At 41.4% G+C, this 24,980-nt stretch overlaps 1 protein-coding gene across 1 annotated transcript in view; it reads right to left on the bottom strand.

Moving 5' to 3' along the window:
* Nucleotides 1-24,980, bottom strand: part of LOC124721604 (venom acid phosphatase Acph-1-like) — a 237,041-nt gene that overhangs the window by 61,502 nt on the left and 150,559 nt on the right. Inside the window, exons 3-4 of the mRNA XM_047246655.1 lie at nt 14,368-14,607; nt 12,328-12,519 (exon numbers count right to left, since the gene is read on the bottom strand). Of these exons, the coding sequence (XP_047102611.1) occupies nt 12,328-12,519; nt 14,368-14,607 (432 nt within the window). The remainder of the gene's footprint in view (nt 1-12,327; nt 12,520-14,367; nt 14,608-24,980) is intronic.

The following is a 24,980-nucleotide window of genomic DNA, read 5'->3' as shown; positions in this document are numbered from 1 at the left end:
GTAACGTGTTCGCCTCCCATGCAACTGGGCCCGGGTTTGATTCCCGGCCAGGTTGGAGATTTTCTCTGCTCATGGAATGAGTTTTGTGTTGTCCTCATTATCATTTCTTCCTCATCACCAGCGCGCAGGTCTCATCGAATGAAATAAGAATTGCACTTGGTGGCCGAACTTCCCAGATGGAACCTCCCGGCCAACGATGCTGTACGCTCATTTCCATTTTTTTTTGTGAAATATGAAAACATTATTTGTTGAAGAAAGCATGAATATATTTTTTAAAATCCAGAATTTTAAGTACAGGTTGGTTACATTCAGATTTTGCTACTTGAGATGGCGCCTATGAAAAATGAGTGAACACAGGACATGAAACTTTGTGGAAACATTTGTAAGGACATGCAGAAGAGAAATAATGAATAAACCACTGAAAGAAACACATGTTAATTTCTGTATGAGAGGGTTCAAATCCAGCAATTTTAGTGGTTACACAGTTTGGAACCATCGGCCAATGATTAGGTTTTCTCCTGGGTGAGACTGAGGGCCAACTGCACCATAAACTGGTGAATAAGTTACTGTCTCCATGGATGAGAATGCTGGATGCAATGAGTGATCTTCAAGCAGTGCACAAGCTGTCTCACTACAGCTAAACATTTCATGGTTGACCATTCAAAAAGTGCTGTGAACAATTGTGAAATGATATCCATACAAACTTCACATTAGACTTTGCTCATACATTTTGTGCAAGGGTTGAAGTTGAAGACATATGGCCTTTGTAACATTTTGTGGAGTGATGAAGCATACTTTACACTCATTGGGGCAGTGTACATTCATGTTTGTCAGATTTGGGAATTGTCACTGCCAACAAATGTTCATGAAGTTCCCATGCATAATGAATGTGTCACTGTGTGGTATGGCTTTGTGGCACACTTCATGATTGGCCTATTTTTCTTTGAGGAAAAGTGACCCCAGGGACCAAGGACATGCAATGTTAATGGCACATGTTACTGTGATGTACTTCACTAATATGTGATTCATGCTCTGCAGCAGAGAGATGCTTTGGACTCAGATATTTTGATGCATGGTGAAACTCTACCTCACACTGTGCATGAGGTCACTTTGTTACTCAGTAACATATTTGAAAAAAAACTGAATCCTTGGCTGATCATTTCAAACTGCACAGCCACAAAGATACCTGATTTGAATCCTATCATGTTGCAATGTTTTTCATTCAATGATTTGTTTGTTATTTATCTCCTGTATGTGCTTACAAATGTTTCCACAAAGCTTCATCATCCTGCAACTTCTCGTGTTTTATGGGGCCCCTCTCAAGTAGAGAAAGTTTAATTATAACTATCCTGTAAATCAGAGTTCAAAATGATTAAGAAAATCCTATAAAACACACAGAAAAACAGTGGTACAGTAATATGAGTTATTTTGTGGCATCTCTGATGTGAAACATTCTTTGACTATGCTCTTTGGTTTTGTCTTTTTGTCTTTGTGTTCTAGTGCTAGGGTTCAACAGCCACCTTTCTGTATTCGTTCTATTAAGTGACAAAATAAATGTCGTTTGTGATCCTAAAAGTATCTTATTATGGTTAGGCGCCACGTAAAACACACAGTGGTGACCCCAACTTTAATATTGTGCATTTGGGAATTATTTTGTGCTTATTTTCACCTTTAAGGGACTTTGTGTGCCGGCCCACATTGTCTTGAGAACAATGGATCTACCAGTGTCATTTTGTGCAAATGCGTCACACCATAGCAATTGTGCTTGCATTTTTAATAGTGTTCATAATGTACAGTTGGTTAATAGTGAACAATTTACTGGCCCCTACCATGGCAGCGGCCACTTACCTGTTGCCGGTCCAGCATGGCCACCGTCAAATGCTGCTATGCAGCAAGGCCTGCTGCCCGGACAGTGCAAACCACTTACTGACATTGAGAACGATAATTATGTGAAGGACGTTGTGTTTCATCCTCTGGTTAAGCAGTCACCTTCCGATTGGTTTGATGTGCAGACACAGTTCAAGAACTGTACTCCAAATGCTCATACGCATGGGTTCGCACATTCTTACTTGCCTGATGTCATTCCACCACTCCCCCTCCCCCTCACCCCAACTCAGCGACACCAGTCGCCTCACCCACATTGGTCGCTGCGACCATCGCTCCATGATCATGATCACATCAAGATCACTTTCTGCCTGCTCTCGTAGCAGCACTGGCTGTTTCTTCCATGCCTGTTTCAGGATCAGCCCCCCCTTGGCTGTACCGTGACTGCCTTCTGCTCACTGTTGCAGCAGCACTGGCCGTTACACCCACGTCGCACCTGTCTCCAGGCCTGCAGTTGGGACACATTGTACCATTGATTGTGCTGGCCCACTCCTCTTCGTGTGCTGCTTGCAGCTGCCCCCCTCACGCAGACCTCGGGTGACGCATCGCCCACCGCTACTGCACTCCTGGCGTCAGGAGCTCCCTCAACCACCAACATGGATCTTTGCTTGCCTGTGCTACATCAATATGTGTTACCTGGCAGATTTCCTTGCATTGCAAAACGACAACCCAAAGACTTGATTCGCCCTGGTGGACCATCTACTGGATATCCTTGGGATCTTGGACAACGACGAACGTTTCGTCTGCCTGGTGAGCCACCTCCATGACCACCCTGACCAAATCAGTGACCTGCTACTCTCGCTGCCCGCTTCGCCCAAGTATGTGATGGCGAAAACTTTCCTTATCAAACGCCTATCTTCAACTCCGGCTGAGGCCATCCACCACATCATCTGTGACAAGCACCTCAACGACCGCACACCTTCGCACCTCTGGCAGCGCCTTTGTACATTGACTGATGACCAAGCACTACCCGACACCACACTGTGGACTCTGTGGATGGCCAAACTTCTGTCAGACCTACAGCTTCACCTGCTATTGCACGTAACCGACCCTCTCAAGGTCTGCCTACGCATGGCCGATCGGGCCTAGGCAATCATTCGTCACCTGCTTTACTGGTTCCACACGCCACCGGTAGAGGCCAGCGCATGCACCTTAGCAGCTCAGCGACCTGCCACGAGCTGCCTCCTGGCAGCCTACAGAAAGTACTACCTGCGCCCTCCCGACAGCAGCCAACCTCACACAAGCAACAGCCTCAGCGTTCTTGAGCTACGATGCAGCCAGATGCATCCTCCACCCGCCACGCAACGCCATGCCTCCGAGATTACCTGCTTTGCTGGTACTATGCAATCTATGGGGATGCCGCTCGCAACTTCTGCGAGCCTTGTGCGTGCCCAAACGATTTCGGTGGGCATGTTTAGGTGCCACGTTCACCTCGATCATCAATGGCGACTACCTTCCAATGCCACACTGCTTGCACCAACAGCGTGACACCTCTACATTACGGACTTGTCTTCAGGCACGTGCTTTGTCGTTGACACCAGCGCCGATGTCAGCGTTACCTTGGCCAAGCATGTGGGCAACACGCTTCCTTCTGCTAATCTCACACTGATCGCTGCGAATCACTCTCATATCACGGTCCTCAGCTCCATCAAGATGTCACTTCGTCTGTCCCTGGGCGCGACATTTCCTTGGACTTTCCACGTCTCCGATGTGGACGAACCTGTGATCAGTTTGGACTTTCTACACCATTATGAGCCTCTCTTTCCTACTGTGTCTTCGCTCTGCTTCGCTCCTGTGTCGAGCTGCACATTTCCTGCTGCCAGTTCTGTGCGGACGCAGTTGGTCCTGCAGGATGCTCCTGCCCCCGCTTCACGGGATCCTTCACATCGCATGGCCGTCGCGCCATGTCCACAGTCCCCGTCAGCCGCCGAGGCCCTGCCCACCTCACTCTGGCCTGGCTCGGACGCTCATGTTCCCATTTCGCAGGATCGCTCGTTTCCATGGCTACTGCGCCACGTGCTCAGCCATCGCTCACTGCCAATGCTTCGTACATGCCATCCCGGCACATCAAGGTCAGTCAGCCGCCGCCATTTGTGCCCGCCCCCCCCCTCCCCCTCTCGTCCCACCACACATGCCTTCCTTCATGGGTCTTGGCAATCAGCAATGGCACTTGCCACCAAATCCACACCACGGACAGCCCTCCCGTACGTCACAAAGCTCGACGTCTTAACGCTCCGAAATTGCTGTGAGCAAAAGAGATAGTTCACTTTTTCTTGTTGGTTACTTCTATGTGCCCTTCCTCTATGTTCCCACACATTTTTCACCTTACCAGTTTAATGTCACTTCTGCATGAAAATAGACTACCAGCCGTTTGCTTCAGGGTTTACTGGCTTCGGGTGTGCTCTGACGAACGGACAGCAACTGGTCCTCTCCTATCCACCTGGTGTCTATGAAAGACAGTTTGCTATGCATGTGCAGCAACTACAGGTCCCTTAATGCTAGGACTATTATTGACAACTATCCGGTTCCTCATTCAAAGATTTCATGCAGTTACTGCATGGCTCGAAGTTCTTTTCCGTCTTGGACTGTTCGAAGGCATATCACCAAACTCCAGTGCACCCGCCAGACATTCAGAAAATGGCGATCATTACATCTTTCGGCCTTTTCGAATACTGCTTCATGCCCTATGGTGCTAGCTCCACCCCGCTGTGCTCTGCACTGCCAGGGGGGGGGGGGGGGGGCTGTGGTGTCTCTGATGTGAAGCAACAGTTCTTTGACTATGCTCTTTGGTTTTTTCTTTGTGTTCTAGCACTATGTTTGACAGCCATCTTTCCGTATTCACTCTATTAAGTGATGAAATAAATGTTGTTTCCATTCTAAAAGTGTGTTATTATGGTTCAATAGCACATAAAACCCACAATTTCACTGGTTTCAGCATACTTCATGGCCTACTTGTAATCTATTAAATATTATGGTAATAGATTTCTACAACCTATTACTTGGTTGGAAGTGTTATGTTGTAACCTATTAATCATAGTTAATAGTTCAGCTCATTCATAGTAAGGACAAACAGTTGGTTCATAGCAATTGCCACTAGGTCTCTTGTGACACTGATGCCAAATGGTTTTGTTACTTGTGGGCACTTTGCCTATGCTACTTCAATCGGTGGTCACTGGTCAGGCCAAGCTAAAGCTTTTTGGGTCCAAAAATGTGTAATACGAATTATTTGTGATGTGAACTCAAGAACATCCTGCAGAGACCTGTTTAGGGAATTAGGGATGCTAACTACAGCTTCCCAATATATTTATTCCTTAATGAAATTTGTCATTAAAACTAACCTCTTTTTCAAACAGCTTAGTTCATGGAATCAGTTATAGAAATAACAATAATGGAATTAGTGCTAGAAATAACAATAATCTTCACAAAGAGTTACAGTCACTTACTCTGGTCAAGAAAGCTGTCCATTTTTCAGGGACACAGATTTTCAATAACTTGCCAACAACTATAAAAAGCTTAGCCATTAATAAAGTTCAGTTTAAGAGGAGCCTAACACCTCCTCCTCCATTCATGAATTTCTTAGTGGAAACAGCTGATGCATATATGTTACTAATGATGTCAAATAATGCGAGTGTTAGTACAATTCGACTTCTGCACAAATTCACTGCAGTAGTGTGATCACTGTAAATAAGTGCTGTAAAATGATACTTCTATTTGTTGATGCATGGCTACTACAGCATGAGAATTATCATATGTACCTCAGTGTATTGCACAATTACAGTTCTTATGACAAGTTACTTGTTGCCTTTGAAATTTTTTTACTTATTCCACATCTATAAGGAACATTTCACTTGGGACTTGCATATTTTTTTATATATGTAAATATTAATTGTGTATTTGTGTTTTGCAACATGTTCTACATACTGGAGGATTGTGTATTTGTGTTTTGCAACATGTTCTACATCCTGGAGGATATCTTCATGGTGGATATATTTGAATGAAAAGTACATCTAATCTAATCTAATCAGCCAGGTTGTACACTGATGACAGCAGAATATCCTACACACTATCTGATCAAGAGAACCTGGACACCTATTACTGGATGTTAATATAGGGTGTGTCCGCCCTTCGCCTTTATGACGGCTTGACTGTTGGAAACACTTGCAGTGAGGTGTGTGAATTGCTTTGGAGGAATGGGAGACCATTTTCTTCAAGTATCAGAACCAGAGAAGGTAGTTATGTTGGGCCCTGAAATCTGCAGCAAACTCAAAATTCTAACTCATCCCAAAGTTATTTTGTTGGGGTCAGGTCTGAATTCTAGGCAGGCCAGTCAGTTTCAGAGATGTTACTGTCCACAGATCATTCCCTCACAGTTGCTGCTTTATTACAGGGTGCATTGTCATACTGATACAAGCAATTATCATCTCTGACCACTGTATACAGCTCACAATACTGTAAAATACGGTCATACTCTTCTGCATTTAGTATTTTATGAAGTGCAATGAGGGGACCACACCCTAACCATGGAAAACATGCCCATACCATAACACCATCTCCTCCATACTTCACTGTTGCACTATACATTATGGCAGTTAACATCCTAAAGGCATTCATCAAACCCAAACCCTTCAATTGGAATGCCACAGCATATAGCACAATTCATTACTCCAAAATGCTCATTTACTGTCATCCACTGTCCAGTGGCATTGTTCTTTACACCACCTCAAGTGTGGCATAGCACTGACTACAGAAATGTGTGGCTTAGGAAGAGCTACTTGACCATTGTGCACCATTCTTTTTTACTCCCTACACACAGTCGTTATGCAAACTGGACAGCTGATAATTCTTTGGAACTCTCAAGTGATTTCTACCACTGATTTTATGTGATTTTTTACAACAACCCTCTGCAATGCTCGGCTGCCCCTGACTGTTATTACATGAGGTATGCCTGGTATTGGCTTAGCTGTGATTGTTGCTATGTGTTTGGACTTCACAATAACATATTTCATTGTCTTAAAAGGAATGTATAGGTATGTCACCTTGAAAATGTTGTATAGAACCCATTTTATTTGGTTCAGATCTTCATATACTTCAGTAGTAAGACTACATTAATATGTCATTAATAATATTCATGTAATACCACAGTGTACAGTTTAGGTACATAGTGTAGCATGCTGATATACCATCTTGGAAATGTATATGTTTGGTTCAATTCTTCATATGCTATAAGTGGTGGGAGCACACCAATATGAATTCAATGAACAGTAACATAATACTGAAGTTTATCTTCAGCCATCTAATATAGTTCAAAGAGGTATCGTGATTTGCCTACCCCACTACCCTTTCCCACCACCTCAACCCAGGCACACTCCCAAATCTGTTCCATGCCTCAGCGACCCCAAATCCATTCTTTAACCCTTTTTTATATAAAGGAGTCACCTATGCTTTTTTCCAGTCACTTAGGATTTTGCACTGCATGAGAGATTCATGATAAATGTAAGTTAAGGACGGGACCAATACTGTAGAGTACTTTTCGTAAAGCTGAATTCAGATTCCATCAGGACCTGGAAACTTATTTTCTTTCAATTCTTTTGGTTGTTTCTCTATGCCAGGGATGCTTATTATTATGTTTCTGTGTGGTGGTCAAACATTGGTATGTTTGTATGATTCTCCTGCATGAATGATTACTTAAATGTGAAATTTAAAACTTTGGCTTTGCTTGTGCTATTTTCTGCTGCCACGCAAGACTGGTCAACAAATGAATGAGTAGAGGCCGTAGACCCACTTAGCAATTTTACATAGGATCACAATTTCCTCATCATCTCAGCAAGATCTTTTGCTAAGGTATGATCATGATAGCTGTAAGATTTATACATCAGTCTTTTTACAGGCGCATGAATTTCTGTTAACTTTTGGATGTCGTCATTTGTGCTTTCTCTCTTGAGCTGAGAGTGCAACAGCCCTTGCTTCCTCAGCATTTTTAAAATTTCATTGTTAAACCATGGTGGGTCTTTTCCATTCTTAATCCACTTGTTTGGCACATACTTCTCCAGAGTATGATTTACAGTCCATTTAAACTTTTCCATATTTCCTCTATATCCATTGTCCTGGATCTGAAACTAAGTGGTGTCATTTCATTGTGTAAGTTGGATGTGTTTATCTGCTCTCTCTAGCAAAAATACTCTCCTAGCCTTCTTGACTGATTCATTAAGTTTAGGACCAAAGTTGCTATGATGACATCGTGGTCACTAATCCTTCTCACTGTATTAACACTGTCGATTAGGTCAGACCTGTTTGTAGTTACAAGATCTAAAATATTTCCATTGGATGTGGGCTGTCGAACTAGAACTTCGCAAGACTGTCTGTCTTTACCCCATGCAAGGAATCCATAAATGTCCCAGTCTATACTTGGTATACTGAAGTTGCCTCCAACAAATATTGCATGATCATTTATGTGGTACTGAGTATAGACTTTCTTTAAATGACTCTTATACCATCACATTGGAATTGGTTGGCCCGTAAAAACATCCAACAATTGACCTGATTTCACCTAGGTCTGTTATAAGCAACCAGATAACTTCACTGTCACACTCAGATTGAACCTCATAGAGACAATATTCTTGCAAAATGCAAAAACACATCCCCTCCTATGGTGTCTAATCTGTCTTTTTGATATATGTTCCATAAATTGCTAAATAACTCAGAGCTTTCCACTTCAGATTTCAGCCAGCCAGCTCTTGGTCCCGAGAATAATTTGAGCATGAGACCTTTCCTGGAGGGCAGTAAAGTCCAGATCTTTGTTATGAAAACTTCAACAGTTTACTGGTAAAATTTTGACAGTTGAAGTGTCTTTACTCTAAAGACAGTCAGATTTTGCTATCTGCAAGTCATCTGGCTAGTGTTCATCAGAGTACCTAGACCTACCGCCTAGCCTAAAAAACTCCCATGTGCACTACACAAGTGTAATGCATCCCTGACCTAGCAAGGTGAGTCCTACAATTCCCCACCCAATAATACAGATCCAGAAGTCTGCAGCCAAGACCGTCACAGAGTCAATGAAGCCTTTGGTTGAGACCCTCCACTCGGCTCCAAACCAAAGGACACCAGTCAACTCTGGTAACTATGCTGCAAATTGTGAGCTCTGCTTGCACCCTGTGCATGAAGCCAGCAGTCTTCACCACCTCCACCAACTGCCTGTATGCACTGAAGATGGCCTCATAAACCAAGCAACAGGTGTTGCTGGTGCTGACGTGAGCCACAACTTGCAGACGACTGCACCCTGCATGCTTGATAGCCTCAGGCAAGATCTCCTCCAAACCTCAGATGACGTCCCCCAACAAACATACTGAGTACAGCCCCCCCCCCCCCCATGCCCCCCTCCCCCCAACAGACATACTGAGTACACATTGGCTTTATTTCCAGCCCTGAACTCTATTTCCCCAAGAGGCTCCACAATGTGCCTACTAACACTGGAGCTCCCTATAACTAATAACCCCTCCCCCTGTGTGCTTGCTCGGACCCTGCTGAAGGAGCGGCCATCTTTCCACCCACAAGGTGAATGGGCGAGGGCAGATGGCCAGCCTCCACAATGGCCATCTGCCTCAGGTGACACAAATGCATTACCACCTACCAGTCATCCTCCTGTGAGGGCATATCCACTATATCAGGTACAATGAGAGGTGCCTCAACAGCAGAGCCAATGGGCAAACCAAGCAACACCTGAAATGTCTCATGTAACGCAACAGATTCTCTGCCACCACTATGTCCCAAGGCAGCAGCCTGAAGATGACTGACCATAGCCAAAAGCAGATTTAGCTGTTCATGAACTGTGGCCAACTCCTACTACACCTGCACAAAGCGTACACACATCCTACCCATCCCAGTATTACGAACTTAAGAATTGACTATAAAAGCGCAGACAGAAACCTAGATATGCAACGTGCTAACCTCTCGATGTGTCATCAGTGGAGGCTGATGTCTTATGAGCTGTGTATCTGGCTGTTCTAAAAAAATGAATACTTCACTACAGTCTGCCTGACAACACTTTATAGCTACAAACACGCTCTGTAGGCATGTACCAGATGGCAACTGAAGCCTGACTGACACTAACTAGGTTCAAGTGAGCAGTCCCTGGCTCTTCAGAACAAACAAATGGATAACTAGAGTGCTACTGACTGCCTGAACTTACACTTAGATACAAAACCTCTTAAACAGAGAAAAAATGAGGAGGAAATTTAAAAAACATAGAAGAGATATCTGCCATTGCCCATGTTATTTCTCTCTCAGTGGGTTGGAGTTTATGGTTTTTCATTATGCCATCAGCTGTCAGCTTTCTCAAAAATAGTCATGGTGGTCTCTCATACATGCCAAAATCTCTCATGATCTCTTTTTGCTCTCCATCATAATTTAACAGCAATACACCCTCACTACATAAAAAGGCTTGTGGTTCTCTGCAGTAGACCCACCTGTCTACTCCTGATTGCATGAAAGCTCTCCTTACTGATATAGGGTGTAAATTGTCTTTGTAGATAGCCTGATGAATTTGGAATGGATTAATCTGCAGTTTGATGGATCACAGTCATGATAGGATCCACTTACATCTGGGTACACATAGTTGGCTGTACAGTATACCCTAATCTTTGCTGAATATTATTTTGATGCATCCTTTTGGGCACTACATGATCTACTAACTGTAAGCAGGTTGGGAAGTGTGGTCACAGCAAATTGTTGACCATTTACCACTGAGCATATCCAGAGTTTTGTGATAGTGAATAGCTCCATTCCAATGCTGAAGTTCATGCCCTGCCTTATGTTGAGAAAAACTGAGGTTTGAACCCTAAAGCAAATGGCCATATAGTCCAGTAGCATGTTACATACGTTGAAGGCCTCACGTAGGAGGAATGTATGTGGGAGCTGTGTGATGAAGTCATTGAGAGCTTCATGGCTTAAACCTACATTAGGGGACATACACGGGGAACATAGGTGTCACTTGTACAACATATGCACTTCTGTAGCATTTGCTTGCAAGTTGGTGTTTACAGGGGTGAAATTAGCACTGATGAATGTAGCCACACCACCGTTTTTTAGTCTACTCTCCACTAAGATGATAATTTTTGTCTAAGCTATAACCCCTCAACTATGAGATGATGTTACTGACCTTGAAATGGGTCCTTTGGAGACAAAGACACAAGGGTCTTGTCTGCACAAAGTATCATACTTCCTCCACATGCATTCTGAACCCACTGATTTTTCGCTGTAGTATGGGAGCCATTTGTTGATATAGTTTACCTGGTTCTTCCCTCTTTATGTGTAAGAGAAGACATTGCAATGATGAGGGAGCTGAATAGACTGGATGGTTCACTCAGTTTCCAATGGGGTTGGATGTCTTTGGACTGTTTATCTGTATCCTATGGGTTTTATTGACACATTTATCCTTCTTTGGTGACAGTGGTAATTTTACAGGTTAGAACATTCAGATTTTTTAATTGTCTGTAGGAATATAGTAGTAACTTGGAGTTTGTTGGTATTATTTAACATCTATTTGGCAGTAAATGCAAATTTAGAGGATGATGTACTTTTGCAATGGCACATGTGATCAAACAGGGATCACACCACCTTAAGAAAATAGACATGTCTCTGTGCAAGCCAAATGTTGACAGCCTGGAGTCCAAATCAATGTTCAGAAAACAGCCACATATCACGCAGTCATTATCAATAAGTCCACCAGAGAGCATGTAGTGCAAATCCGTGAGCTGAGACAAGTGACCAGAGACCATCCGTCCTTGGCAGTCCTTAAATGTGCCACTGCTGTTTATGCTCATGATCTGGAAACTATGGATTTATAGCTCCATGTCATGCATAGGGATCTTGCTGGATGTATGCATAATTATGTCAGTTGATCCATAAATATGTCTGGTGGGATTACATGGAAAAAGATAGTGGTTGTAATGCTTTGTACAGTTTCTTGGTAGCAGCGTAAGTATTTCAGTTGTCACCTTGGGTGTCTGTATCTTTAATCTTTTCTGATACACATGACACTTCCTATACTAGGCAGTGCTATTTGGAGGAGAGGGACACATTGGGGAGATGAACCGGTAGCTCCATTGGGACCCAACATGCAAAGTAGTCCAGGACCCCTTTCGTGAGATGTGATAGTAGGGAAAACAGTGTGCTATTCAGATACTTATCATAATACATGGTAACTAAGGAAAGCAACCCATTTGACACATATTTCTACATGTACTTTGTGGGCAGTTTTGGGTTATTTTATTGATTTTGATCACACTGGCCTCGTAGTATTTTCAAGTGGGCACTAAAAACATGTTGCTGTACAACTTCAAACATCATCATTATCACAGTCACTGAGAATTGTCACCTAATACAGAAACTAACAGGTAGTCTTAAAAATAATTAAGACAATGATGTTAAAATTATTTCTTCACTTACCTCTGCTTTTAGTGTGCTGTATAGAGACTGAACATCATCAGGATTCTGTATACTGAGACCAGTTATCTGAGTAAGGTTCACATACAGTTCCTGTGCATTTAATGCAGAGAGTCTTTCTTGGACCTCTTCACTGTTCATGACAGCTTCCAGTTCTTGGTGATATTTGGGACATGGGATTCTTACTAGTAACAGCTAAGGAAAGTAAATATACAATATGAGGCTACTTAACGTTATTCTGATAATTGTAATGTACTTTTAATTAAAGGAATCTGACAGAGAATATTATTGAGTCACTCCTTTGCAGTCTTCAGTTCTTTCTTTTAAAAGCTAAAGATAGTATACTGGTGTGCAAAACTAAAGAATGAAAGTAACTTTCATGTGAATTGTTACTGCCAAGTAACATAGTTTGATGAACCTCAGACCATATATAGAATGAACTGCTACAGTATAGTACATTATGTAACTTTAAAAAAATGCACAATGAGACAAACAGAAGTGACACTTTTATTCAAAGGCAATAATTTTACTGATGTCACTGTGATTCATGATAGAGCCCTGAACATTGCAGATGGCAGTACATAGTTCTCAATGGGGTGTGTGACCACCAAGAGTGACAATTGATGCTCTGCAGTGTGCTTCCATGCTGGCCCCGAGGTTGGTAAGGAGTCCTTGTGGTAGGGCAGCTCAGTTGACAACTGCTGGATGGTCAGTGGTGCATGTGGACATGCTGCAATACATCTCCCCAACTCATCCCACATGTTCTTAGTGGTATTTAAGTAGGGGGAACAGGTAGGCCAGTCTATTAACCAAATAGCTTCTCATTTCAAGAGCTGCTCTACCTGCACTGTTCAATACTGTTGCACATTGTAATTAAAAAAATGAAGTCAGATCCAAATGCATCCTTGAAAACATGCACACAGGAAATGAGTACAGTGTCACAATAATGATGACTGATGAGTGTACCATGTTCAAAGATTTGGAGGTCAATACACCCATGCAACATTATGGCTCCCCACACCATAACTTCTAGACCACTAAAACACATGTATTGGACAATATTCCTGGCTGCATTACATGATCCCACCTCTCACCATATGAAGATATGACCAACATTGTTGCAAATGATCATTTTGGCAGTTCAGGTGTTACAGCATGGAGACATAACGTTGCATGGGCCCACCAATCTCAAAATCTTTGAATACAGGATACTCTCCAGTCAACATTATTATGACACTGTACTCCTTCCCCATGCATGTCTTTTCAGGTTTGTTAGGGGATGTATTCAGCCTCGACTTCCTTTTTGTGGATGACAATGCATGACTACATCAAAAAGTGCAAATGGAGGAGCTCTTGGAGTGAGAGAATATTTAACAAACTGACTGACATGACCATACCCCCGACTTAAACTGCATTGAGCACATGTGGGGCACATTGGAGAGATGTACTGCAGAATGTGGGTATAGTCTAAGTTTCAACGAGCTATGTTCCTTGGCAGTGACACATCATGCATAAGTTACTTTTCTCCTTACGTTTTGCACACCAGTGAACTACCATAAGTTATTGTATTCATACAAGAAGCTGAACTATGTAACTCTATTGTGTGGTAAATGAATTGTCAAATTATGTTGCACGCTTAATCATACTTAGTGTGCCAGTTTGCATAGTTCATAAACATCTAAAGAAAACAATAAGACTAATTAATGATACAACAGTGAAATATTTCAGAAAAAGTTAAACAATGTCAATTACAGTGGCAGTTACAGGGAAGGTAATGCTACAACTAAATTGAATATTTCTTCTCAATAAATGTGTCTTCACTTTTTAAAATGGTTTTTTCTTCAAAAAATGATTTTTGGTTAAGGAAAATGTGAAATAAAGGCTGCTGAATGTTATGCTAAGTAGGTTCAGCATATGACAATCATTTCACATTCACACACACACACACACACACACACACACACACACACACACAGAGAGAGAGAGAGAGAGAGAGAGAGAGAGAGAGAGAGAGAGAATATGTGTTTCATAAATAAAACTCACATTATCAAGAGCAAGTGGCAGAGTGTGTACTGGAATTGGCTGCCAGTTAAGCTCAGGGTTCCATCGCTGTTCATCATTTGGAGGTAGCAGCCCTGCCAATTCCAGCTGAGCAGACATTATTGTTCTATCAACATCTGTGCTCCGAGCAGCAAGTATTTGTGGTGAATAAGTATTTCCAAGGAATTCACCATACCTCTGACGGAGCCACTTGCCCTGCTCATACTGAGATAATTTTCCAGCCTATAAGAACAAAGTTATATTTCACTTTAAAATTATTTAATTACAATATATTGTCTGTAATGAAATTGTATGTATGATGTACATTTTATGTAACTGTACCAGTGCTTTTTTTACTAATACTCTTTCATGTATTTCTGATGTAGAGCCTTTGAGAATGGCTTAAGGCCAAAATGCACAAGGCATATAAAATTAATAAATTTAGTGATCAAGAATAATATCAGTTACTGAGTGCATTAGAAATGGCCACAGCATCTCACAAATCATTTATGCATTTTGCTGCTGAAAGTGTATTGATACTACCTTACCATCTATATATACATATTTAAACTAACAGTTAGTATTCTTTAAAAATGGAGATGGCAGTGGTGGGAGAAAAATAGTACAAACACTGTGATGGCAACAACAACAGCATCCAGCATTCACAGATTCTGAAGGTCATGCACTGCCGTAACAAGTCTCCAGTTCCTTTGGTTTAGTGGCTGAGGATGAGCAGTTTCTTAGAAACTCCTCATTTCTGAAGTTTGTGTTCTAAATTAAATTCTCATTTGTTTTCTCTTAGTACTGCAATATTGCATGTTGTATCCAGAGCCATCTACATCACGATGATAAATTTGGTGTTGTGTTGATCTGCTGCATTCTTTGACAATACAGACATTCAGTGATATAAAATTGTCAGTACACAACTAGATCATCCATCCAGGGCAGTTCGAAACCCATGAGGGCTATCTAGAGCTGTGGTATCAAGTGTCATGAGATAATGCAGAGTTCCTACCAAAATTTTAGTTCTTCCATTTTTGTATTACCCTAACAGACATACTAACAGAAATGGCGAGGCATCCAAGAAGGTTTTTATCTTTAATAGGAAGTACGCTGAAGTGCCAAAGGAACTGGTATAGGCATGCATATTCAAATACAGAGATATGTAAACAGGCAGAATATGGTGCAGCAGTTCGCAATGCCTATATAAGACGACAAGTGTTTGGTGCAGTTGTTAGATTGGTTACTGCTGCTACAATCACAGGTTATCAAGATTTAAGTGAGTTTCAACATGGTGTTATGGTCAGCATATGAGCAATGGGACATAGCATTTCCAAGGTAACGATGAAGTGGGGATTTTCACATACAACCATCTCACAAGAGTACCGTGAATATTAGGAGTCTGGTATAACATCAAATCTCTGACATCGCTGCGGCCAAAAAAAGATCCTGTAAGAACAGGATCAATGATGACTGAAGAGAATCATTCAGCATGACAGAAGTGCAATCCATTCACAAATTGCTGCAGATTTCAATGCTGGGCCATCAACAAGTGTCAGCGTGCAAACCATTCAATGAAACATCATTGATATGGGCTTTTGTACCATGTACCCTTGATGACTGCATGATACAAAGTTTTATGCCTCGCCTGGGCCCATCAACACCAACATTGGACTGTTGATGACTGGAAACATGTCACTTGGTCGGACGAGACTCGTTTCAAATTGTATTGAGCGGATGGACATATATGGGTATGGAGGCAACCTCATCTCCACCCCCTCGTACTCTTACAGATTTATGGACAGCCCTGCAGGATTCATGATGTCAGTTCCCTCCATCACTACTTCAGACATTAGTTGAGGCCATGCCACATTGTGTTGCGGCACTTCTGCGTGCTTATGGGGACACTACACGATATTATGCAGGTGTACCAATTCTTTGGCTCTTCAGTGTAGTATGGTGAAAAATTCATTAAAAAAAGGTTTATACACTGATGGAAAAAAATTTCAACATAAAAAAATAGTTAATGTAGAGTAATGAAATTTTGGGAAAACATTTGTATAGGTAACATATTGTGATTAATATTCCAAAATCACAGGTTAATGTAAGCGTGAGCTAAGCCATTGCAAATGTGAAATTCTGGTACATTAATAACTGTCATAACTACCAGAAGGTTGAATGCAAGCATGCAAACGTGCATGCATTGTGTTGTACAGATGACAGATGTCAGTTTGTGGGATGGAGTTCTGTACCAGTTGCACTTTGTTGGTCAATATTGGGGGGGTTAATGCTGCTTGTGGATGATGCTGGCATTGTAGTCCCATGATGTCCCATATGTGCTCAATTGGAGACAGATCTGGTGATCAAGCAGGCCAAGGCAACATGTCAACACTCTGTAGAGCACCTTTGGTTACAACAGCAGTATGTGGGCGAGCATTATCATCACGTTGCACCCCCACCCTCGCACCCCCGGAATGTTTTCATGAATGGCAGCACAACAGGTCAAATCAGCTAGACTGACATACAGATTTGCAGTCATGGTTAGTGGGATAACCATGAGAGTGCTCCTGATGTCATACGAAATGACACCTCCTGATCATAACTCCACGTGTAGGTCCAGTGTGTCTAGCAGCAGACAGGTTGGTTGCAGGCCCTCAACTGGGCTGCTCCTAACCAACACCCAGCCATCACTGGCACCAAGGCAGGGAATTGGCTTTCATCAGAAAACACAACAGTCCTCTGCCCTGCCCTCCAATGAGTTTTTGCTTGACACCACTGAAGTCACAAATCGCTGTGCTTTCGGGTTTGTGGAATGCACGCTACAGGGCATCTAGCTCAGAGGTGTCCTTGAAATAACTAATTTGTAACAGGTCGTTGTGTTACTGTGATGCTAACTGCTGCTCAAATTACTGTTGCAGATACAATATGATGCACCACAGCCATATGCTGAACATGATGATCTTCCTTCTCAGTGATGCCACATTGCCGTGTGGAGCCCTCTCTTCTTGCAGCTGTACATTCCCATGACCACCATGGCCAGCAATCAGGTACAATGACAACATTCCTACCAAGTCTTTCTTCAATATCACAGAGGGAACATCCAGCTTCTCATAGCCTTACTACACGACCTTGCTCAAATTCAGTGAGGTGTTGTTAATGGTGTCTTTGTCACCTTAAAGGCATTCTTGACTGACATCAACTCCCCACATCCAATCTCAAAGGTAACTAATGTTCACAACAAGTACAGCTTCTATTTAAAGCAAATCTGATTTGTGTCCTCATGGTGACACTACTAGTGCCACTCTTATGCAAAAGGTGCAAAATTTTACTAGACATCATCTTTCGAAACATGCCTAGCAAAATTTCTTTATTTTGCACAATTCCTTCATGGTGCTCAGATTAGTTTTCCACCAGTGTACTATAATTGCTGTATCAAATCTCTTGCAACCCCCTGGTTGCAAGAAGCTCCAAACCAATACTGCTGCTCAATAGCAATGTATAATATGGTCTGCTGCTTCTGCATCCATACTCTGCAAACCACATCATAGGTGTGATGGAGGGTACATTGTGTATCACTGTGTCTTTCGCCCTTTCCTGTTCAAGTCACAAATTTTTTTATTTATTTTTTATTTATTTATTTATTGTTCTGTGGGACCAAATTAAGGAGAAGTCTCCATGGTATTGGAATGAGTCAATACATGAAATTATAACACAGTAGTAGAAACAGATAAAATGAAATATAAGAAACATATTTATGCGACAAGTAGTAAGTTTAAATAAAGAAAATCAACAATGTAACACTGGAATTTGCTTAATTTTTCAGCTCTTCCAGGAGCTCCTTGACACAATAGAAGGAGTGAGCCATGAGGAAACTCTTCAGTTTGGACTTAAAAGGGTTTGGGCTACTGCTAAAATTTTTGAGTTCTTGTGGTAGCTTATCGAAAATGGATGCAGCAGAAAACTGCAATCCTTTCTGCACAAGAGTCAAGGAAGTGCATTCTATATGCAGATTTGATTTCTGCCTAGTATTAAGTGAGTGAAAGCTGCTAACTCTTGGGAATAAGCTAATATTGCTAACAACAAACGTCATTAAAGAAAATAGATACTGTGAGGGCAATGTCAGAATTCCCAGACTATTGAATAGGGGTCGACAAAAGGTTCTCAAACTTACACCACATGTAGCTCAAACAGCCCGTTTTTGAGCCAAAAATACACTTTTTGAATCAGAAGAATTACCCCAAAAAATAATACCATACGACATAAGCACATGAAAATATGTGAAGTAGACTACTTTTCGTGTTGAATTGTCACTTATTTCAGATACTGTTCTAATGGTAAATAAAGCAGCATTTAGTTTCTGAACAAGATCCTGAACATGGGCTTTCCACAACAGCTTACTCTCTATCTGAACACCCAGGAACTTGAACTGTTCTGTCTCACTTATAATATGCCCATTCTGTTTGATCAAAATATCGGTTCTTGTTGAAGTGTGAGTTAGAAACTGTAAGAACTGAGTCTTACTGTGATTTAGCATCAAATTATTTTCCACAAGTCATGAACTTATTTCATGTACTACATTATTTGATACTGTTTCAATATTACACACAAGATCCTTCACTACCAAGCTGGTGTCATCAGCAAACAGAAATATTTTTGAATCACCTGTAATACTAAAAGGCATATCATTTATATAAATAAAAAACAGCAGTGGCCCCAGCACTGACCCTTGGGGAACGCCCCACTTTACAGTGCCACTTTGGGACTGAACATCACTACCACTCTCAATATAGCAGAGAATTACCTTCTGCTTTCTCTTCTTAAAGTAAGAGGCAAACCAATTGTAAGCTACTCCCCTTACTCCATAATCGTCCAACTTCTGCAGTAATATTTTGTGGTCAACTCAGTCAAAACCCTTCGTTAAATCAAAGAAAACACCTAGCGTTCACAACCTTTTATTTAATCTGTCCAAAACCTCACAGAGAAAAGAGAATATAGCATTTTCAGTTGTTAAACCATTTCTAAAACCAAACTGTACATTTGACAGCAAATTATGTGAATTTAAATGCTCCAGTAAGCTTGTATTTACAACCTTCTCAATAACTTTAGCAAACACCGATGGCACAGAAATAGGTTTAAAATTGTCAACATTATCCCTGTCTCCCTTTTTATAAAGTGGCTTCACTACCGAGTACTTTAATCGGTCAGGAAACCAACCACTCCTAAAGGAAAAGTTACAGATGTGGCTAAGTATTGGGCTAACATACATAGAATAATACTTCAGTATTCTGCTAGATACCCTATTATATCCATGAGAGTTCTTGGTCTTTAGTGATTTAATTATTAACCCAATCTCCCTCTTGTCAGTATCATAGAGGAGCGTTTCAGGTAACAGTCTCGGAACACAAGAGTGCTATATGATTCCGTGTTGCCTGTTGGGACTAGGTTTCTATTTAGTTCACCTGCTATATTCAGAAAGTGATTATTAAATACTGTACATATATGCGACTTATCAGTAACACGGACATTCCCACTACACACTGATTCTATATCCTCGACCTGTCTCTGCAGACCAGCCACTTCCTTTACGACTGACCATATGGTTTTAATTTTATCCTGAGGCTTAGCTATTCTATCTGCATACCACATACTTTCTGCCATCCTAATAACATTTTTAAGTACCTTACAATACTGTTTGTAATGGGCTGCTGCATTTAGATTTTGACTGTTTCTAACGTTTTGATATAATTGCCACTTTGTTCTACAAGATATTCTTATCCCTCTAGTCAGCAACCTAGGCTGCCTGTTTGTGCTAGTACCCTGTTTTGAACATTCCAACAGAAAGCAGCTTTCAAAGAGCACGAGAAAAGTCTTGAGGAAAGCATTATATTTATCGTCTACTGTATCAGCACTATAAACATCTTGCCACTCTTGTTCCTTGATAAGGTTTACGAAGGTCTCTACAGCAACTGGATCAGCTTTCCTAAACAGTTGATAACTATATTTAACATGTGTTGTAGCACAAAAATCTTTTAGAGTTAAAATTTGTGCATCATGATCTGAAAGGCCATTCACCTTTTTGCTAACAGAATGCCCTTCTAGTAATGAGGAATGATCAAAAATGTTGTCTATGGTTGTTCTACTGTACCCTTGCACTCTCATTGGAAAGAATACGGTTTGCATAAGATTATTTGAATTAAGGTGGTCTACCAGCATCCTTTTCCTTGCACAATCACTTATACAATTAATATTGAAGTCACCACATATAACTAACTTTTTGTATTTCCTATAAAGTGAAACAAGAACCTCCTCTAGCTTTAGCAAAAATGTTGTGAAATCGGAGTCTGGGGATCTATAAATAACAACAGTTAGAAGTTTAGCTCCACGAAATTTAACCACACCTGCACAACATTTAAACCCCTTTTCACTGCAGTACTTTGAAACATCAATTGACTCACATGGGATGCTGTTTTTCATGTACATGGCTATTCCCCCACACTGCAAAGGGAGCCTAGAAAAGCTGCCAGCCAACCTGTATCCTGGTAAAGGAAGCCTCTGAATTATCTCCTTATTTAAGAAGTGTTCAGATATACCAATAATTTCAGAGTCAACATCTATAAGCAATTCTCTAACTTTATCTCTAATACCTTGTATATTTTGATGAAATATACTAATTCCCTCATTACACGGATACCTATGCTTTGTCGAAAGTGGTTCCTTTGTTAGAGAGATTTCCCTTAAGCAGGAATACCTATCAGCTGACTTCAATTTAAAAAAGGCACACCCACTACTACAGGAATTTTCCCATGAGTGATCCCACCACCCCCACCTATGCTGTCACCTATAAGCTTTGCCAACCTTCCCTTCCCATACCTTTTGAGGTGCAGGCCATGTCTAGCGAAACCCGTCCTGCTGATGGACTCCACCAACACCACTGAAATGTAACCCTTGCCTTCTGTCATCAGAGCACCCCCAAGTCTCATGTTATTACGCCTGATGACTGTATTAAGATGAGGCCGATCGTGACACTGAAACAGTTCCACAAAATGCACATTCGTGTTTCCAGTCTGAGTGGCTATCTTTTCCAAGTCACCATCTATGTCATACTCCCCATCCTTATCAATACTACTACCAGCCCCACCCACAATCACTACCTGATCCTCTTTAGTAAAATCCCTACATAACTTCCCTATGTTAACAGTCACCTGAGCCAATCCTGCATTAGGCTTCACAATGCTGGTGACCTGGTACTCACTCCCCAACACTTCCTGCAACTGCTGGCCTACACCTCTGCATGAGAACTACCTAACAGCAGAACCTTCTTCTTTCTCTTCGACTTTGAACTGTCCTAGCCACTGTAACTGCTGAGGTCTGCTGCATACTTCCTACATCTACAGCTACTAGAAATTCCTCTCCACTAGATTCTGACGGTCATATCTATTGCAAACACCAATAGTAAAACTATCTGAAAATCTCCTTCTCCTGGCAGATCTCTTGCCAACAGCCAGTTCCCATTCCCCAACCCCCTTCTCCCTCCTCATCCTATCTAGCTCCTCCTGTGCGTTTTTGAACTGTGCCTGAAGGGCACAGATCTTATACTCTGCTCCTCTATCAACTTGCTCTTGCTACATAACCTGCAGTTCCAAGAGAGGATGTAACCAGAATGCCCACTGGCTTCCCCACTGCATTCCCCCCCCCCCCCCCCCCCCACCCCAGTGAAAATACTTTGAACAAGTCTCACACCTTAATCCACTACTCATGAACCTACGGCAAAACCCACACTTCTCACTCTTGGTAAAATTTTACAGTTATTGAAACAAGAAAACTACTTTATCTAAGTTCCGCTACTGCAATAAGAAGATGTTAAAAAACTGACTGCAATAACCACAAACTTACTCTACGAGGGAAGTAACTACTATTATTAACAGTATTAATCAACAACACATGAGAATATAACAAAAGAATAACACAGAAAGAAAATCAAACATCTAATGACACAGTAACAAAACTGAAAACAGTTCCCAAAAAGTTCTTCTGAAATTATTTCACCAGAAAACACCAAGAACACTGGTTGAGGACTACTAAAGTTCCTAAATAAACCACTATACACAAACAATTAATTAGTACTTAGCTTTCGATGTGCTGCTACAGCTGCAACTGGTCAGTGCGGAATGTAAACACAGGTAAGAGGTTAAGTTGCTCGATACGAAACACTCACAAATATCAGATCACAACACAAGAAAGGCAGAGGTGAATGAAGAAACCACTAATAAGTCACTTATATAGTAAATATTATAACAAAAACCATTAAAATATGTATCTGAAACCTAAAACTATATAAAAACTTAGAGAGCGATCTCACACGCAGTCACGCGCTTATGACGTCACACCAAAGATTCAAATGGTGTGCAGGAAGTACAGTGGTTGTTGCTAAGCCTCCATGTGTGCTCATATCTCTCAGATTTTACCTCCATAATCTTTGTCTTGAGATATATGTAGGAGGAAGCAATGTCTAGATTGCTCCTTCTAGGGAAGTACACTTATAGAATTTAATGGTAAACCACATTGTGATCCACAACACCTAGTGTCTGTCATTTTAGTTGAATGAGCACATCCGTGACACTTTTGCACTTTTTAAATAAACCTGTGATGAAATGTGCTGCTCTTTATTGGGTCTTCTCCATTTTTGCATTCATTTCTATCTAGTACAGATCCCAAACTGATGAGCAATTTTCAAGTTCCTTTGTGGGTGGACTACAGTTCTTGAGAGTTTTTCCAATGAATTTTAGTCTTTCATCTGCCTTTGTAGTGATTATTTTTTGTGATAGTTGCATGTTAAGTCAGTCCATACATATACTTTCAGTTATCTAATGGATGTGACTTCTCCCAGTGATTGGTCAGCAGTCATGTATCATCTGGGTATTTCCGCCTATTTATGTGCAGTACGTTAAATTTGTGTATGTTTAGGATCAACTGCCAATCCCTGCAACAACCTTCAAGCCCCTGCATCTCTTCCTGCAGTTCACTACAATTTTTTAGAATTCCAACCTCTATGTATACAGCAGCATAAGCTGCAAACAGCCTCATTGAGCTTCCAGCATTATCCACTAGGTGAATTATACACTGGCAATGACCTTGCCACAGTGGTAACTCCAGTTTCTGTCAGATCACTGAAGTTAAACACTGTCAGGTTTGTCTAGCACTTGGAGGGATGACCGTCCATGTCTGCCGAGTGCTGTTGGCAAGTGAGGTGCACTCAGCCATTGTGAGGCCAATTGAGGAGCTACTTGACTGAAAAGTAGTGACTCATGTCATGAAAACTTACAATGGATGGGAGAGCTATATGCTGACCACATGCCCCTCCATATCTGTATCCAGTGAGGCCTATTGGCTGAAGGTGACACAGCGATTGGTCGGTACCTTTGGGGCTTCTGAGGGCTCCTAAGACAGAGTTTAGTTTTATAACCAACAATATATAAACCAACAGCTGTATTTAAATCTGCATTTTATTCCAAAGGCAACAAGTTTTGGTATTCCATTATGCCATCATCAGGCCCTCTGTGGCAACATAGTGGCTGAGCTTATATGTTACCATTGAGGGCTGATGATGGCATAATGTAATGTTGAAACCAGTTATCTATGGAATAAATCAGAGATGAAAATATGGCTGTTGGTTTATTTATTGCTGGTTATATATAAGAGGGTTGCTCAGAAAGTGAGGCACTGCATTTTTTTTCTTCAACAATTCCTTATTGAACATAATAAGAATTACATGCATGAAAGAATGGCGTTTTATCTACACACCCTATTTTTTCATGTAGTCTCCATTCTGTTCTAAGGCCTACCTCCTGCATGAAACAAGGGCGTGTATGCCCTGTCAGTATCAATCTTTGTCCTGATGGCAGAGCCAGTGCTTCACTGTGTGAATTACCTCCTCATTGTCCTCAAAATGTCTTCCATGAATGGCATCCTTTAATGGCCCAAACAAGTGGAAGTCCAAAGGGACTAGGTCAGGGCTGTCACTTGTGACAGTTGTGGATGGTCTCCCTGACCACTGCAAATTGTGGAGCTCCACCAAATTGCCTTCTGATGCCCAGTGACTAACTGTTCTCCTGTCAACAGCAGCTGCTCCATAGACTTTGCACAAATGTTTGTGAATATTCCCCGCAGTTTCTTTCTCTGCAGTGAGAAATTCAATGATGGCACGTTTCTTGTAATGTACATCACCTACAGATATTATTTTGAAACTGTCCTCCAGCTACAATATCTGTTGGAAGTGACGGAAACTTGGCACGCTCACTCAGAAGACTTCAAATAATATGTTTCGCATTTGTAGAGTTGTTTTTGGCAGGGGGAAAATGTGGTACATTACTTTCTGGACAACCTTTGTACATTGGCTGTCATCCTGTCATCTCTCCTAGGAAGGATGGATGAAATGAAATTAAGAGTTTAGTTTTAATTTAATTTATACACCCTCTGATGACCAAAAGTATCTAGACACCCTATTAGTGGACATAAATATAGAGTGAGTCCACCCTTTGCCTTTTTGATGGCTTGAACTGTGTGGCTTGAAAGTGTTGGAGACACTTTCAATGAGGTATCTGTATATCTATGGAGGA

This window comes from Schistocerca piceifrons, chromosome X (assembly GCF_021461385.2).
Source record: "Schistocerca piceifrons isolate TAMUIC-IGC-003096 chromosome X, iqSchPice1.1, whole genome shotgun sequence".
NCBI classification, from domain to species: Eukaryota; Metazoa; Arthropoda; class Insecta; order Orthoptera; family Acrididae; genus Schistocerca; species Schistocerca piceifrons.
Note: the sequence above shows the minus strand (reverse complement) of the source record. Positions and strands in the feature narration are given on the sequence as shown.